The 16,299-nt window shown below is 35.2% G+C and overlaps 2 protein-coding genes across 2 annotated transcripts in view; one reads left to right on the forward strand and one right to left on the reverse strand.

Annotated features, from left to right (window-relative positions):
* The window catches only part of CHMP3 (charged multivesicular body protein 3), a 79,378-nt gene that overhangs the window by 20,882 nt on the left and 42,197 nt on the right, over window positions 1-16,299 (forward strand). Inside the window, exon 2 of the mRNA XM_036872867.1 lies at window positions 11,152-11,212. Coding sequence (XP_036728762.1) covers window positions 11,152-11,212 — 61 coding nt within the window. The remainder of the gene's footprint in view (window positions 1-11,151; window positions 11,213-16,299) is intronic.
* Window positions 456-1,453, reverse strand: LOC118905894 (zinc finger CCHC-type and RNA-binding motif-containing protein 1-like). Its single transcript, XM_036872869.1, has one exon. It carries the CDS (start codon window positions 1,303-1,305, stop codon window positions 652-654), a length of 654 nt encoding a protein of 217 aa, XP_036728764.1. The 5' UTR covers window positions 1,306-1,453; the 3' UTR covers window positions 456-651.

Here is a 16,299-nt window from a genome sequence, read left to right on the forward strand (position 1 = left end):
TATCCATGGTTTGGGGTCTGTCATTAATTTTGGAAAGTTCTCAGCCATTATTATTTCATATTTTTTCTGTACTGTTTTCTCTTTTTTTCTCCTTCTGGTATTCAATTATGTGTATGTTACATCTTTTGAAATTGTCCACTGTTCTTGGATGTCCTCTTCTGTTTGTTTTCATTCTTTTTTTTTTTTTTTTTAAATTCTCTTGAGAAAATTTTATTAACATTAATAACAATAAATCATTCAACCTTTTCAGTCTTTAAGAGGTTTTTGTTTTAAAGATGAAATTTATTTCAAAAGTCCTCAAATAAGCCAATCATGAATAAACTTTTATAATGAACTTCTCAAACAAATCTTTTTACTTATCTACCTTTTTTCTTGGGATGACAATAGCATTATTATAATAGTATTAAGTTCTCTTTTTTATTCAGATGAACTGTTTTCAAGATTAATGATTATTAGCAAATCTTGATGCAAGATAAACATGATACTTTAAAATTACTTTTCAATTTCCTATGAATTATTTTAAAGTAAAAAAACTATTTGGTACTAAGTGTTCTTATGTTCAAATTCTAAAAGTAATCTTTAGTCCCAATGGAACTTGGTACTCCAAGATTTAAAAAATTTTTTAATGATATTGACATAATATATATAATTTTAATCACTAAGTTCCTCCTCATCACTGAAATATGTGCTTTTCTTTATCCTTGGGCGTCTTGAATCATCTGATGTTGAGGGACCCCCTGAACTGGGTTTCCATTTTTTTTGTTCTTCTTCAATTTTGGCTTGCTGGAAAGCTATGGCCTGACTGAGGCTGTCAAGAGCAGGATCTTCCCCTTCATCATCACTTTCTTCTACTTCTTCAATTTCTTCTTCTGGTTCAGGAATTTTCTTTTTTTTCTTTTTCTCTTTCTTCTTTGGTGGTTCACGTTCTCCAAGCATATTTTTAGGACAGGCATAACTTAAGTGTCCACTTTCCCCACATTCATAACACTTAGATTTATCAAAGTAGTTTCGTCTTCGGATGAACTCAGCTGCTCTTCCCTTGTCAATAGCAATGCTTGCTTTTATCACTCTACCGAATAACTGTTTGTTGTTTATTGCCCTGGTACAGTTTTGTGCAGAGTCTTTATCCAAAAATAAAATAAATGCAACCCCTTTACTCTTCCTGGTATCTTTATCTTTCATTATAGTAACCTTTACAACTTTGCCATACTTGGAAAATATCCGGTATAAGTCATTGTTGGTCAGGGAAAAGGGCAGGTTGGATACATACACTGTGCTTTTACTTGGGGCCAATCCACCACTCATTTCTTCAGGTGGGGCAGGCCCGGGAGACTAGAAGAGCGCGAGCCCTCAGCTCACTCGGGGCTCAACCCCGACTGTTCGTTGCCCCTTGCAGCTGCCTTGGCATCACGGGTCCTGGGAGGGGTCAGGAGCCGGCGACAAGAAGTTATCAGCAGTGCCTCTTCCAGGATCTCCTTTGACCCAAGCCCCGGAGGCAGGTCTCTGTTTTCATTCTTTTTCCTATTGCATTTCAGTTTTGCAAGTTTCTATTCACTGGTTCAGATTCACTGATCTATTCCTTGGCTTTGTCTTATGTACTGATGAACTCGTCAAATGCAGTCTTCATTTCTGTTATAATATTAACGTGTCTTATATTTCTAGCATTTCTTTTTGATCCTTAATGGTTCCATCTTTGTGCTTACATTACCTGTCTCTTCTTGGGTAATGTTTACTTTTCCCACAAGAGCCAGAAAATGTCAATATCTATGTCATATTTAAGTCTGGTTCTGATGCTTACTTTGTCTTTTCAGACTATGCTTTTTTTTGTCTTTTAGAATGCTTTGTAATTTTTTGTTGAAAATTGGACATGATGTGTGGGGTAATAGGAAATGAGGTAAATAGGTCTTCAGTATGAGGTTTTGTGGTGATCAGGCTAGGGGTTTGGCTATGTTAATGTTTGCTGTGGCTATAGGTGCCAGAGGCTTAAAGTTCCTCTGCTGTCCTTGTTTTTATTTCTCTTGTTATCTTGGGCATCCACAAAAACTCCTCTTTAGATAGGGCATGCATCTTGCATCTCTTTTATCTCTAATGCATTGTTATACTGGAGCCCTGTTGGTGTGGTGGTAAGGTGTGGGCGACTGGAAGCATTCTATAATCTTATTAAAGCTCAGTGTTTTAGTGGCCTGTGTCCCTGGACTTGGCGTTCACAAGTGTTTCTTAGCTTCCTGCCCACTCCCAGTGACATAGGAAGACTAGGAGAAAGCAGATAATGTCAGATAAACGCCCTTCTCCAGGGTGAGATAAGGCTCTAGTAAGGATTGTTTTACTGGAGAATAGGCCTTTGTTACAAAGAACAACACTGTGTGAATATTCAGAATGGTTACTTTTCTTTTCTCCCTGCCAGAGAAACAAGGGTATCTTTCTTGCTTTTTCACCATGAGAAACTTCTACGGTTCTTGGAGGTAAAGCCCATGAAAGTTTTGGGGGCCCTAGGAGTTTCATTCTCATGGTAGTCTACAGTCATCTACCAGCAATTAGTCAAAATTACCATTTAAATGTTCCTTCCAGTGGTCCAGGTAAGCATATCTCAACTGTTACTCTCTGTATTCACCTGTCTCTCCACATTGCAGGATGGCAGTTTGCCCTATAACCTTGGTTTTCTGTTGAATCAAAGAAAAGTTGTTGGTTTTTTTCCTTGTTTTATGAATGGGAGTTATGACTTCCAATCTCTATATATCAGAGCTGAATCTGGAAGTTGTCTTCACTTTGAATGATATTTTCACCAATATAGAATTTTGGATTGAGAGGATTTTTTAAATTCTCTCAGCACTTTAAAGATGTCTCTCCATTGTCTCCTGATCATAGTTTCTTTTGAGAAGTTTGATGTACTTCTTATCTTCATTCCTTTGTCATTAATGCATACTTTTTTCCTCTCTAGCTGGGTTTAAGATTTTATCTCTGATTTTCAGCATCTTGAATATAATGTGTTTAGGTGTGTTGTGTGGTGTTACATTGTATTTTTGTTTTGTTTTGTTTTTGATATTTACCTTGTTTGGGATTCTCTGAGCTTCCTGCATCTGTGGTTTGATATTTTTCATTATTTTTGGAAAATTTTCAGCTATAATTTCCTCAAATACTTATGCTCTCTTCTCTCATTTCCTGCTGGGATACCACTTACACATGTATTAGACCATTTGTTATTATCTCATAGCTCTTGGATACTTTGCTTTATTTTATTCTTTATTTTTTAGTTTGGGTAACTTCTATTGACTTTTCTTCAAGTTTGTTGATTCTTTCTTCAGCTGTGTCAAGTTTTGTGAGCCAATGAAGGCGTTCTTTGTGTACGTTTCAGCATTTTTATGCCATTTCCATTTGAAGAACCTGAAAGTTGATGTGAACTCCCATTGTACTTGTGGCTCCTGAGGTTCTTTGCTGTCCACTAACCCACACTTGGACTTTATCAATTTATTTAGAAATTTAACTGAATTTTCTTCAGTTGTTTGTAAGGTGCCTGCCATCCCAGGCTATGCCACAGATGATTCAGTGCTGGTGTTCCCTCTTTTCTTAGAAGTGCCTTTGTTTAGATTTCATGCTGCACTGTTGCCTTGTGACCTTTTCAACAGGTTCAGGAAAAGTTATTTTGTAGTTCATTCAGCTTTGTCTTACCATCTTGAGAGTCTTCTCAGCTTTCTATATCTAGGCAGAGATGGAACTCTCCAAATCTTTTTGAAATTATCCCCCCTTAGATTAAACCTTTCTTTAATGTCTTTGTTTGAATCTTTATTTTCTCACTAAGTGCGTATTATATTCTTTTCTGTGTCGTATCATTTGCACATTTCTCTTTCTTGCTCTCATTTTCCTGAGCTGCTACCCCATATATGATATACAGTGATCCTTCACAATGAAGTGTATTACTTGTAACATTGAAGTCTTTTTACAGAGATGAAAATACATTTTGCACTAAGTCAGAAAACTTGTTATTCTGGTTTGGAAATAAAAGTAGGTAAATTAATTACTATTTTTTTCTATAATGAAGACAGGTTGACTTTAGTCTTCAATTATCATCATTTGTCATACATTTTACTTTTTTAAACTTTTTAATTTTAGAAACTGCTGGTTGTCACTTATGAAAGTGAAACAAAATTTGGGTTCACATTGAACTATTTTAAAGTTTTGGGTAATTGTCTAACAGAGAAGGCTGTGTGGCATCTAAAACAATTTTTTAAAAATAGCCTTAATGAATATTCTAATATTACAAGGTAGAATTTTAAAGTATTTATTCCAAACTGGGATGATTTAAAGCAGCTTCTGAACCTGGATTTTTTTCATAATACTTTTTTATGTTATCTTTTTAAAAAGTATTTCTTGAAATAGGTTATATTTGCACATATTATAAAATTCAAAAGGCAGCAAAGTGTATCCTAAATTACAGGAAAAAGTAAATCTCCCTTTCACTCCTGTTCACAAATTAATTCAGTTTCTATCTTTGAAGGCAGCCTAATTTCCTGTGGATTTTTCTGTCGATATTCTGTAATATATGAATATATAGAGACATGTTTATATATCTCCCTTTTTTTCACCTCCCTCTCTTCCTCCCCTTTCCTGCTCCTTCCTTCTCTCCTTTAGCCTCTCCCTCTCTTCCCTCATTCTCTCCCTTTAACATATGTAATATTATACTGTACACATTCTTTATCTTGCTATTTTCATTTATATTTTGAGAATTAATTCCATGGGTAGTCCTCAGTGCATTGCCTTTCTCTCTTTAATTAGAATATACTGTTCACTTATGGAAATTCTCTAATGTGTTTAACTGGTCTTCTCTTGATATACATTTAGGTAATTTCTAGACTTTTGCTACTGCAAACAGTGCAGCAGTGCGTTTTTACAAAAGTCATTTCACTGTTGCCATTTATTGTCTTAAATTGAATGTTCACCCCTTAATGAACATGAGCAGTTATATAATGTAATAATAAATTTTGAAACAACCATTTTTAAATGACTTTGCTTTTAAGTTTCTAGATTCGTTTAAACAATGGACAGCCTTAAATTAAAAGGCAAATTGTTAAGTAACTGTAATGGTAAACAGATGTAATAAAATAGTTTCTTAATCTCTTTGAATTAGAATTTTTCAATACTAGACATGTAAAACAATACGGAAGACACTGGATGCTGAAGTTGGTATAACATCGTAAGAACTAATTTAAAGTTTTATCTTTAATCGGGACAGAGTATTCTCATTTATTTGCTTTATATTAGTAAAAGTTTTGAACCTGAACCTACGTGATAAATGTATATTATCATAATCTTTTTTGTATCTGTGGAGTTCCATGTTACATTTATTTGAAGGATTCTGCTACTAAAAACAAGCTTAAAAACCACTGCAGTTGTTCATTCTGCCTCATTTTCAGGTTTAAATTTGCACTGTGAAATTTATACTAGGCATTGTTCCTGGAATTCCAGTAACTGCTGAAGTTTGAATTGCTTCCAGTAGATTGGCTATCATCAAAGATGACCAACTGAAAGCAGAAATAATGGGAGCTAATCAGTATTTTGATCCATGAAAAAAAAAATTAAACAGATTTAGCTGTATCATATACAGGATTAGGAGTAATTCACTGCCTTATATGATTCTTTATGTGTAATAGATGATAAATATTTTTTCTATAAACCTGAACTGAAATAGTTTTACTTATCAAAGTTGCTAGTTCAAACAAAAATTATTTAATCAGGGACTTCCCTGGTGGCTCAGTGGTTAAGAATCCGCCTGCCAATGCGGGGGACATGGATTCGAGCCCTGGTCCGGGAAGATTCCACATGCCGTGGAGCAGCTAAGCCCGTGTACCACAACTACTGAGCCTGTGCTCTAGAGCCCATGTGCCACAACTACTGAAGCCCGCACACCTAGAGCCCATGATCCGCAACAAGAGAAGCCACCACAATGAGAAACCTGCGCACCACAACGAAGAGTAGCCCCCGCTCACCTCAACTAGAGAAAGTCCGTGCTCAGCAGCGAAGACCCAGTGCAGCCAAAGATAAATTAATTAATTAATTTAAAAAAATTATTTAATCAAACCTGGTCTTGTACCCCCATTCCTTAGTCTGTATTGAAGGACACTCTTTTGCCTAGGTCTCTTAGTGGCTTTTGTTCTTACACAGAGTAGAATGCCATAGCCCCTCCCCCTATCTGGATAGTGGATAGTCACATTGTTCCTTTGCAGGCGTCTTCAGGTCTCTGCTCAAAAGTCATCTCAGCCATTGAACTTTCTTTCATCTCCATGTATAAAGTAATCCTTTCCCAACTCCCCTTGTCCTACTTCCTTGATTTATTTTTCTCCCTAGCACTAATTTTCTGACCTAGTATACATTTACATGTTTATTTGCTTATTGTCTGTTTTTCCTCATTAGAATGTAAGTTCATAAGTCTTTATTTTGTCTCCTGCTGTATCACTAGCACATTGAGTGGTGCCTAGCACATTGAACAGGTGGTAGTGGGTGCTCAGTAAACATTTGACTGTTTGAATGTTGAATTTTCTTTCCTGCTCTTTCTGAAAGTTCTGGTTAGATTATAACAGTGTCTTCATATTTCTGGATGTATCACCTACAATAATTTTGAGTACCTGTGTTCCCCTTGGACATTTGTAAATCAGTATTTTATATTTTTATCATGAGTTTAAACAGTTGCAAATGGCATGATTTTTTGTATATAGTAAATGTTGTTGTGTTTGAATAGAATTGTTATGACACTTCTAAAAGTATCACAGTGATTCGATACCTATCAATGTTCATTTAAAACATACATGCACAAGTTCTTATTTACAGTCAGACATTTTTCATTATTTTTTTCTCTTTGAATGAGAATCTCTATTTTTTTTCTATTCCACTTTCTCCCATAGATTTCTCCTAATGTAATACTTCTATGCTTGAAATAATTATACTTGGAACAAAAATATGTAAATACTTTTTATGATAAAAACACTCAGCAAACTAGAAATAGAAGGGAACTTCCCTAACATGATGAAGGACATTTATGAAAATCTACAGCTAACCTTATACTTCATTATACATTATAAATTGTGAAAGACTGAAAGCTTTTTCCCTAAGATCAGGAACAAGACAAAGACACCAGATTTTGCTGCTACTAATCAATATTGCATTAGAAGTCCTAGCCAGAGCAATTGAGCAAGAGAAAGAAATAAAAAACACCCACACTGATAAGAAGTAAACGTATTAATTTGCAGATAACATGATTCCACAGATAGAATATGCTAAAGATTCCTCATGCACCAGAAAATTAGTTATAAGTGAATTCAACAGAGTTGCAGATTTCAAGGTAAATATTTAAAAAATCAGTTGTGTTTTTTACACTAGCAATGAAAAATCTAAAAGGGAAATTTTAAAATTTCATTTACAGTAGCATCCAAAACGATAAAATACTGAGGGATAAATTTAACCAAGGAAACAGTACATTTGTACACTGAAAACTACAAAAAATTACAGGAAGAAATTCCAAGTTTATGGATTGCAAGACTTAATGTTAAGATGGCCGTACCACCAAAGTGATCTGCAGATTCAGTGCAGTGCCTGTCAAAACTCCAAATGCCTTTCTTGCAGAAATGGAAAAGTTGAGCCTCAAATTCATATGGAATACAACAGGTTCCAAATAGCCAAAACCATACTGAGAAAGAAAAACAAATTTGGAGGACCCACAGTTCATGATTCCGAGACTTACCGTAAAGCTATAGTAACTAAAACTGTGGTATTAGCATAAGGATAGATGTATAGATCAGTCAATGGAATAGGATTGAGATCCCAGAAGTAAACCCATACATCTGTGGCCAGTTGATTTTCTATAAGGGTGCCAAGATCATTCAGTGAGAGAAAGATAGTCTCTTCAACAAGGTCTGTGACAAGTGGATATCCACATGTAAAGGAACGAAGCTGGGCCCCTGCCTCACTCCATATACAGAAATTAACTTGGATCAAAGACCGAAATTAAAGTCTTTGACCTAAAACTATAAAACTCAGAAAATACATAAAGGTAAGTCTTCATGACCTCATATCTAGAAATGGATTCTTTTGCTATAACACCGAAAGCACAAGCAACAGAAGAAAAGAAAAGACAAATTGGAATTCATTAAAATTAAAAGCTTTTGTGTATCAAAGGATATTATCAAGAAAGTGAAAAGATAACCTATGGAATGGGAGAAAATATTTGCAAATTATATATCTGATAAGGGTTTACTATCAGAATATATAAAGTATTCATATAACTTAACAATAAAAAGACAGCTGAATGGATAGAAGACATCAATAGACATTTCTCCAAAGGAGATATACAAATGGCCAAAAAACACATGAAAAGATATTCAACTTCATTGGTCATTAAGGAAATGCAAATCAAAATCATAATGAGTTGCTCTTTCAACAGGTCCAACAGATTGGCTATAATCAAAAAATTGGAAGATAACAAGTGTTGATAAGGATGTGGAGAAATAGGAACACTTGTACATTGCTTGTGGGAATGTAAAATGGTGAAGCCCCTTTGAAAAAAAGTTTTGGAGTTCCTCAAAAATATAAAATAGAACTGTCATATGACCCAGCAATTCCACTCCTAGGTTTATACCCAAAAGAATTGAAAATAGGTACTCAAACAAATACTTGTATACAGATGTTCATAGCAGCACTATTCACAGTAACCAAAACATGGAAGCAACCCAAATGTCCATCACTGGGTGAATGGATAAACAATTTGTGTTGTATGTACACTCAATGTAATATTATTCAGCCATAAAAAATGTTGATACATGGTACAACATAGATGAACCTCAAAACCACTATACTAAATGAAAGAAGCCAGACACAAAAGGCCATATATTATATGATTGCTTTTCTATTAAATATCTAAAATAAGCATATCAAAAGACATAAAAGCAAATTAGTTGTTGCCAGGGAGTGGGAGGGAGGATGGTCATAGGGGAAGATTATTTATAGGTTATAGTGTGTTCTTCTGACATATTGAAAAATTTCTGAGACTATAGGGAGTTGGTGATTGTACAACATTGTAAAGGCACTAAATGCCACTGAATTGTACATTTTAAAATGGCTAAGTAGGGCTTCCCTGGTGGTGCAGTGGTTAAGAATCCGCCTGCCAATGCAGGGGACACGGATTCAAGCCCTGGTCCAGGAAGATGCCACATGCTGCGGAGCAACTAAGCCCATGTGCCACAACTACTGAGCCTGCGCTCTAGAGCCCATGTGCCACAACTGCTGAGCCTGCATGCCACAGCTACTGAAGCCCTTGTGCCTAGAGCCCATGCTCTGCAACAAGAGAAGCCACCACAATGAGAAGCCCGCACACCGCAACAAAGAGTAGCCCCCGCTCGCCACAACTAGAGAAAACCTGCACACAGCAATGAAGACCCAAAGCAACCAAAATTTTAAAATAAAATAAATAAATTAATAAAATTTATTTTTAAAATGGCTAAGTATAGTTATGTGAATTTCACTTAAAGTATATATATTTAAACCTAACATTAACTTTTAAAATTGTATAACCATACAGTTTTAAGTGCTTTAATATTTCATCTGGGTGGAGTTATTAGAGTTGATGAACAATAAATATTTTACAGATTTTGTTAAATAATGATTTTAAAGTCATTAAATACATCTTAAGGATATGAATATTTTAATGCCATTTAGTTCATGTATTCATGGATGAATGCTAAAGGGTTAGCATCAATTCCATTCCTGTTTTATTACTTTTTACCTTAAATCCCACAACCATTGTTTATTATAAAGGTGAACCCTGATCCTCATGATGGGCTTATTGGTAGGATTTCTGGTAGTAATTGCAGACACCAGGGTCTCCAAATGTTTGAATTTGCAGCTACTAGCAATGTCCAGTCATACAGGATGAGGATGTCTTTGATCTTTTTGGAAGCCTATCCACATATTTCTGATAGTAAGATCACCAGGTCTTTGGAGGTGGACTGGTGGATTGCAAAAGCTGGGCTGCGTGACCACCACCCTTCACACAGACACCGAGGTCCATGCCAGCAAATTGCTCCTTGTCCAGAAGCAGAACTGGTAGCAGTAACTTGTATTGTAGCTGTATTGTAGCTGTGCATGGTTGGATCATCTCTGGGGGTAACCCATTCACCTAAGGAGCCAGTGTGCCATGGCTGTGGTCATCTTCTTGTGTCTGAAAGCCTGCGCCAACTGCAGAGGGTCCTTGGATGGCATGGCTGTGATGTAGAGAAGACAGCCTCATCATGAGGCACCTCAACTAGGAGAAAGCCCTATTTTATGTTTTATTAGACTCAAATGATGAGAAACATTGTTAATATAAATAAGTAGATGGTAGTGGAAAGGATTTTTCTGTGTCAGTGTCACTTAGTTTTTTGAACTTCTGTGTCATATGCCAAAAAGCAATAATTGATTAAATGTAAAATTTAGTTTTAATGATTTATCAGCTGATAACTCAGATTTTCCTTCATTTTTGAAACTGAAGAATTAGAAAGAAATGCATAAGAATTTGGTAATCATTAGAGTCATTCACTACTTTTTCAACACCTATAGCAGTATTTCTAGTTGGCCCTATGTTTAGTGCTTCAGAGGTTTTTGCCTCTCAGGGAAACCTGTCATGGTAAGAAGAGACACATAGGTTAGAGGAATATATTTCTTTTGTAAAATGAAAAAGTGTACTTGTTAAAGGTGAGAAGGAAAAGGTGAATTCTTATCACACAGGCAGAGCAGTTTTTTTAAAATAATTATGTATAGAAATTGAAAATCTTCTGATGCCCATAAAACCTTTCTATGCCCATGGTACCTCATGAAAAATTTTTATATACCTGCAGGGTACTGAACTTTCTTGGAGAGCTTGTATAAAGTGCTTCATACTGCCTTCAGATAGGAATCTTTGAATAGTTTGAGACTTCTATGTACTGTGAATAAAAAGATGGAAAAAAAAACAGAATTTGTCCAGAGAAGAAACTAAAAAAAAGAATTTGGCCCTAAGGCTGTTTCTTTCAAAATAGGTTTATATTATTTCTAGCTTGTGTCAGGAATAAATGTAGAATTAATATAAAATTCTTTAAAATGTGGTGAATTGGGGGTATTGACTTATAATTCCTTTTGTAAAATTTTTCCCAGGTCAATGAATGGTCATTGAAGATAAGAAAGGAAATGAGAGTTGTTGACAGGCAAATAAGAGGTAAATTATTATTTTACATCTCCTATTCTTTATCTTGGTGTATTTTGCATTAGTTCATAAAAGTAAACTGTATCTACATCTATAAAACATAGTTTATATTAATTATTTATGGCTGCCCTAATTATTTGCTTTCTAATTATAGTAAGAAAAACAAGATATAATCAACTCAAAAATCTTCACATTTGATAAGAACTAAAATCTTTGCTCCAGCCTGGAATTGAGCTATTCAAGGGGGAAAGGCCATATTCATTCATCTCTGATTTCCTAGAGTCCAGGTTACTGTTGGAAACAAAGCAGGCGCTCACATTCTGTGGTAGACAGAATAATGGCCTCCCAAAGATGTCCACGTCCTAATTCCCAGAACCTGTGACTATGTTACCTTACATAGCAAAAGGGAACTTGCAGATTTGATTAAATTAAGGATCTTGAGGTGGGGAGGTTAATCCCGGGCTATCTGGGTGGGCTTATAAGAGTCCTTATAAGAGGGAGGCAGTATGTTGAGAAAAAGTGAGAGAAAAGGAGATGTGACCACAGAACCAGATGTTACAGTGCTATGCTTTGAAGATGGAGGAAGAAGACACAAGCTAAGGAATGCAGTTGACCTCTAGAAACTAGAAAAGACAAGGAAATGGATTCTTCCCTGAAGCTTCCAGAAGAAACGCAGCCCTTCCAACACCTGGATTTTAGACTTTTTTGTTTTTGTTTTTTAATATTTATTGGGCTGTGCTGGGTCTTAGTTGCGGCACACAGGATCTTCGTTGCCGCATGCAGGATCTTTTAGTCGCGGCATGCGGGCTCTTAGTTTGCGGCATATGGGATCTAGTTCCCCGACCAGGGATCGAATCTGGGCCCCCTGCTTTGGGAGCGTGGAGTCCCAACCGCTGGACCACCAGGGAAGTCCTGATTTTAGACTTCTGATCACCACAATTAAAGAATAAATTTTTGTTTTAAGCCATTTAAAAAAAAAAGTAAAATCTCTTCCTACTTACAAAGAAATGGTTTTGTGGAATTCAAATTAAATAAATTGTATGTAAGGAATGCAGCTCCATTTTCACTACGGTTTTATCTTAGCATGGCTGTAAATTGAGCAAAATATGTTTCTAAATAAAGCTGATTATTGTTGAGTACTACTTAAAACTAAGGTGACTTGCAAAATAACATTTAAAACTTTTATGATTTTTAACACTTTCATGATTGGAGAAAAATTAATAACAGAGGTATCACAATATCACTCCTTTTAAAAAAGAATTAGAGTAGCAATATAGGGGTAGGGAAGTAAAAGGTACAAACTATTAGGTATAAAATAAGCTACAAGGATATATTGTACAACATGGGGAATATAGCCAATATTTTATAATAACTAAATGGAGTAAAGCCTTTACAAATTGTGAATCACTATGTTGTACATCTGTAACTTATATAATATTGTACAGCAACTATACTTCAATTAAAAAATAAAAATGGAAAAAATACTTGTAAATAAGATATTCCAAAAGTAAATAAATAAAAAATAATTACAGAGGGGAATTACATTCATAGCCATGATGGAGTAATGGTTATGGATTTGAACTTGCACTCCATTGTAAATAAAGAAAAAACTGGACAAAAGCTGTGAAACATCTGTTTTCAAACATTGGATAACTGTCAGTGCAGGATTTTGATCAGTGAGAAAAGGGAAACAAAAGGAGAGAGCCCTAATATGGTCCTCATTTTCTGCCTAGGGAGACTTTCTGGGTCATAGCATGTGGAAGCAGATTCCAAGCAGAGTGTGGTGTTCTCACTGAGTTGAGGAGAAAGAGACTAGGGTTCAGGGAGGCTGCAGTGGCTGGAACTTGTGGGGCAGAGTATCAGAACAAGAGCAATATCCAAAGAAAAAGCTGTAAATATCCGCACAGGGTCCCATTGAGTCTTTAGCTGACTATTAAGTTGTGCATACTTAGAATGAGATTTTAGGAGGCTAGGCAAAGAACAGTTACTGGGGACATAACAACTACCAGGAGGAGGCTATAAGCTAAACAATTCCCAGAGTTAACAGAGGATTGAGAGATGGTAGAGTTCTGACCAGACACAGTAAAGAGACTTTGTTGAATATCTGGGGCACTCAATAGAGACTGCAGAAGGGTCATGCCTTAGTATTAAGGTGAAAGTAGCCCTAGCTTAAAGGCTACCATAAGCCCACACCAACAAAGCTTAAAAACAAATCTGCTACTGTATAGCACAGGAACTCTGCTCAATGCTCTGTGGTGACCTAAATGGGAAGGAAATCCAAAAAAAGAGGGGATATATATATATATAGAGAGAGAGAGAGAGAGAGGGAGAGAGAGAGCTGATTCACTTTGTTGTACAGTAGAAACTAACACAACATTGTAAAGCAACTATACTCCAATAAAAATTAATTTAAAAAAATAAAATAAAAATTAAAATAAGTCTTGAAAGCTGAACAACCAAAATAAAGCTGAACATTCTTTAAAGCTCTTTAAAGCTGAACTACCAAAATTGCAGATACCCAAAAATGAAACATTTAGAGTGTTCAACATCCAATGAAAAGTTACTAGGAAAGTGTGACCCAAAATCAAGAGAAAAATCAGGAAATATAAATAGACCCAGAAAAAAAATAGATGATCAAATGAATAAGCAGACAGGGATTTTAAACAGCTATTATAAATATGTTGAGGGATTTAGAGGAAAACATAATGAACATATGTTTCAAAGGAAAACATGAACATAATGAAGAGGTAAATAGAAGATATTGAAAACAAAGTAGAACTTAGATGAAAGATCTAGAATGAAGTGAAGTAAAATGTAAGCTTCACTGAATAGGTTGAACAAGCAGATTATACACTACAGAAAACAAGATCAGTGAAATCAAAGATAGTAATACAAACTATCCAAACTGCAGTACTGAGAGAAAAAAGAAAAAAAAAAAAAAAAAAAGTCAAATGATCCAACATGTAATTTGAGTCTCAGAAGGAAGAGAGTCCAGAAAGGATCACATGATATAATAGCTGATGAAAACTGTAAACCCACAAATCCAAGGAACTCCAATTTCAAACAGGATAAACACAAAGAAAACCTTGCCAGGATGTATCATAATCAAATTACTGAAAGGTAACAATAAAGAGATAAAACAGTCTGAGGAAAGGGTAATGATTAAAATTTTATTATCAGAAACAATACGAACCAAAAGATCTTTGATATGATAAAAGAAAAATCCCCACATTATTCTAGAATTCTGTGCCCAATGAAAACAGCATTCAAAGGCGAAGTAAAGATACTTGTATACAAAAGCCAAGAGAATTTGTTGCCAGTAGGTGTACAGTACGAGAAATGTTAAAGGAAGTTGTAAGCTGAAGGAAAATCATACCAGATACAAATTTGGATTTACCCAGAGGAATGAAGCATGCTGGAAATTATAAGTATGTAAATAAATATAATGTTTTTCTCTTTTAAAAGTTTCTTTTTAATAATTATTGACTGTTTAAAGTAAAAATAATAATGAGGGGCATAAAACATAGGTAGAACTAAGCAGTATGACAATAATAGCACAAACAGTTGATTAATGTCATCTTTAGAAACCACATAAATTCAGTTAGTGTCTCACAAACCTTGTTTATTCCTGTTTTGTGCTTTGCTTATTGTATACCTTCTTACATCCATAGCTCACTTATCTGGTTAAATGATCTTCAAGCTCTGTCTTTCTCCTCATGTTTCCTGTTATTTCTCATTCATAGCAATTTATTAGTTAACTAACTAACTAACATGATATCAGAAAAATAATAGTTGGTTTTGGAGTCCTTACACTACCAGATTTAAACCATCACTGCTATCAATTAGCCACCTGTCCCTATTAAAATTCTTTGAATCTAACAGAACTGTACTGACAATTAAATCTGTGAATGTATGTAAAATGTTTAGGACAGTACTTGGCATATAGTAGACAATTTACTACGTTGATGGTGTTACCAAAAAAGGAGGGTGGGGGTTACTTTAGACAAAGTATAACTTTGAAATAATGTGATTGCTTTAAATGTTACTTGCATGTGAAGGTTTACCACTGAAACACTTTCAAAGTCTTTCATTTGGTTTTTGTTTGTTTGTTTTCTTTAGATTACACAGCTTTATTTACTCTTTTATTTGAATTTTATTTTATTTCTTTATTTTTATACAGCACGTTCTTATTAGTTACCTATTTTATACATATTAGTGTATATGTCAATCCCAATCTCCCAATTCATCACACCACCACCCCACCCACCGCTTTCCCCTCTTGGTGTCCATACGTTTGTTCTCTACATCTGTGTCTCTATTTCTGCCTTACAAACCGGTTCATCAGTACCATTTTTCTAGATTCCACATATGTGTGTTAATATACAATATTTGTTTTTCTCTTTCTTACTTACTTCACTCTATGACAGTCTCTAGGTCCATCCACATCTCTAGAAATGACCCAGTTTCATTCCTTGTTATGGCTGAGTCATATTCCATTGTATATATGTACCACATCTTCTTTATCCATTCATCTGTCAATGGACATTTAGGTTGCTTCCATGACCTGGCTATTGTAAATAGTGCTGCAATGAATATTGGGGTGCATGTGTCTTTTTGAGTTACAGTTTTCTGTGGGTATATGCCCAGTAGTGGGATTGCTGGGTCATATGGTAAATCTATTTTAAGGTTTTTAAGGAACCTCCATACTGTTCTCCATAGTGGCTGTATCAATTTACATTCCCACCAACAGTGCAAGAGGGTTTCCTTTTCTCCACACCCTCTCCAGCATTTGTTGTTTGTAGATTTTCTGATGATGCCCATTCTAACTGGTGTGATGTGATACCTCATTGTAGTTTTGATTTGCATTTCTCTAGTAATTAGTGATGTTGAGCATCTTTTCATGTGCCTCTTGACCATCTGTGTGTCTTCTTTGGAGAAATGTCTTTAGGTCTTCTACCTATTTTAGAATTGGGTTGTTTGTTTTTCTCATATTGAGCTGCATGAGCTGTTTATATATTTTGGAGATTGATCCTTTGTCCGTTGATTCATTTGCAAATATTTTCTCCCATTCTGAGGGTTGCCTTTTCATCTTTTATATG

This window comes from Balaenoptera musculus, chromosome 13, assembly GCF_009873245.2.
Source record: "Balaenoptera musculus isolate JJ_BM4_2016_0621 chromosome 13, mBalMus1.pri.v3, whole genome shotgun sequence".
Taxonomy (NCBI): Eukaryota; Metazoa; Chordata; class Mammalia; order Artiodactyla; family Balaenopteridae; genus Balaenoptera; species Balaenoptera musculus.

What these genes read in the sequence shown, in the direction of transcription:
- LOC118905894 (XM_036872869.1), bottom strand. Translation starts at nt 1,305, where the DNA reads ATGAGTGGTGGATTGGCCCCAAGTAAAAGCACAGTGTATGTATCCAAC.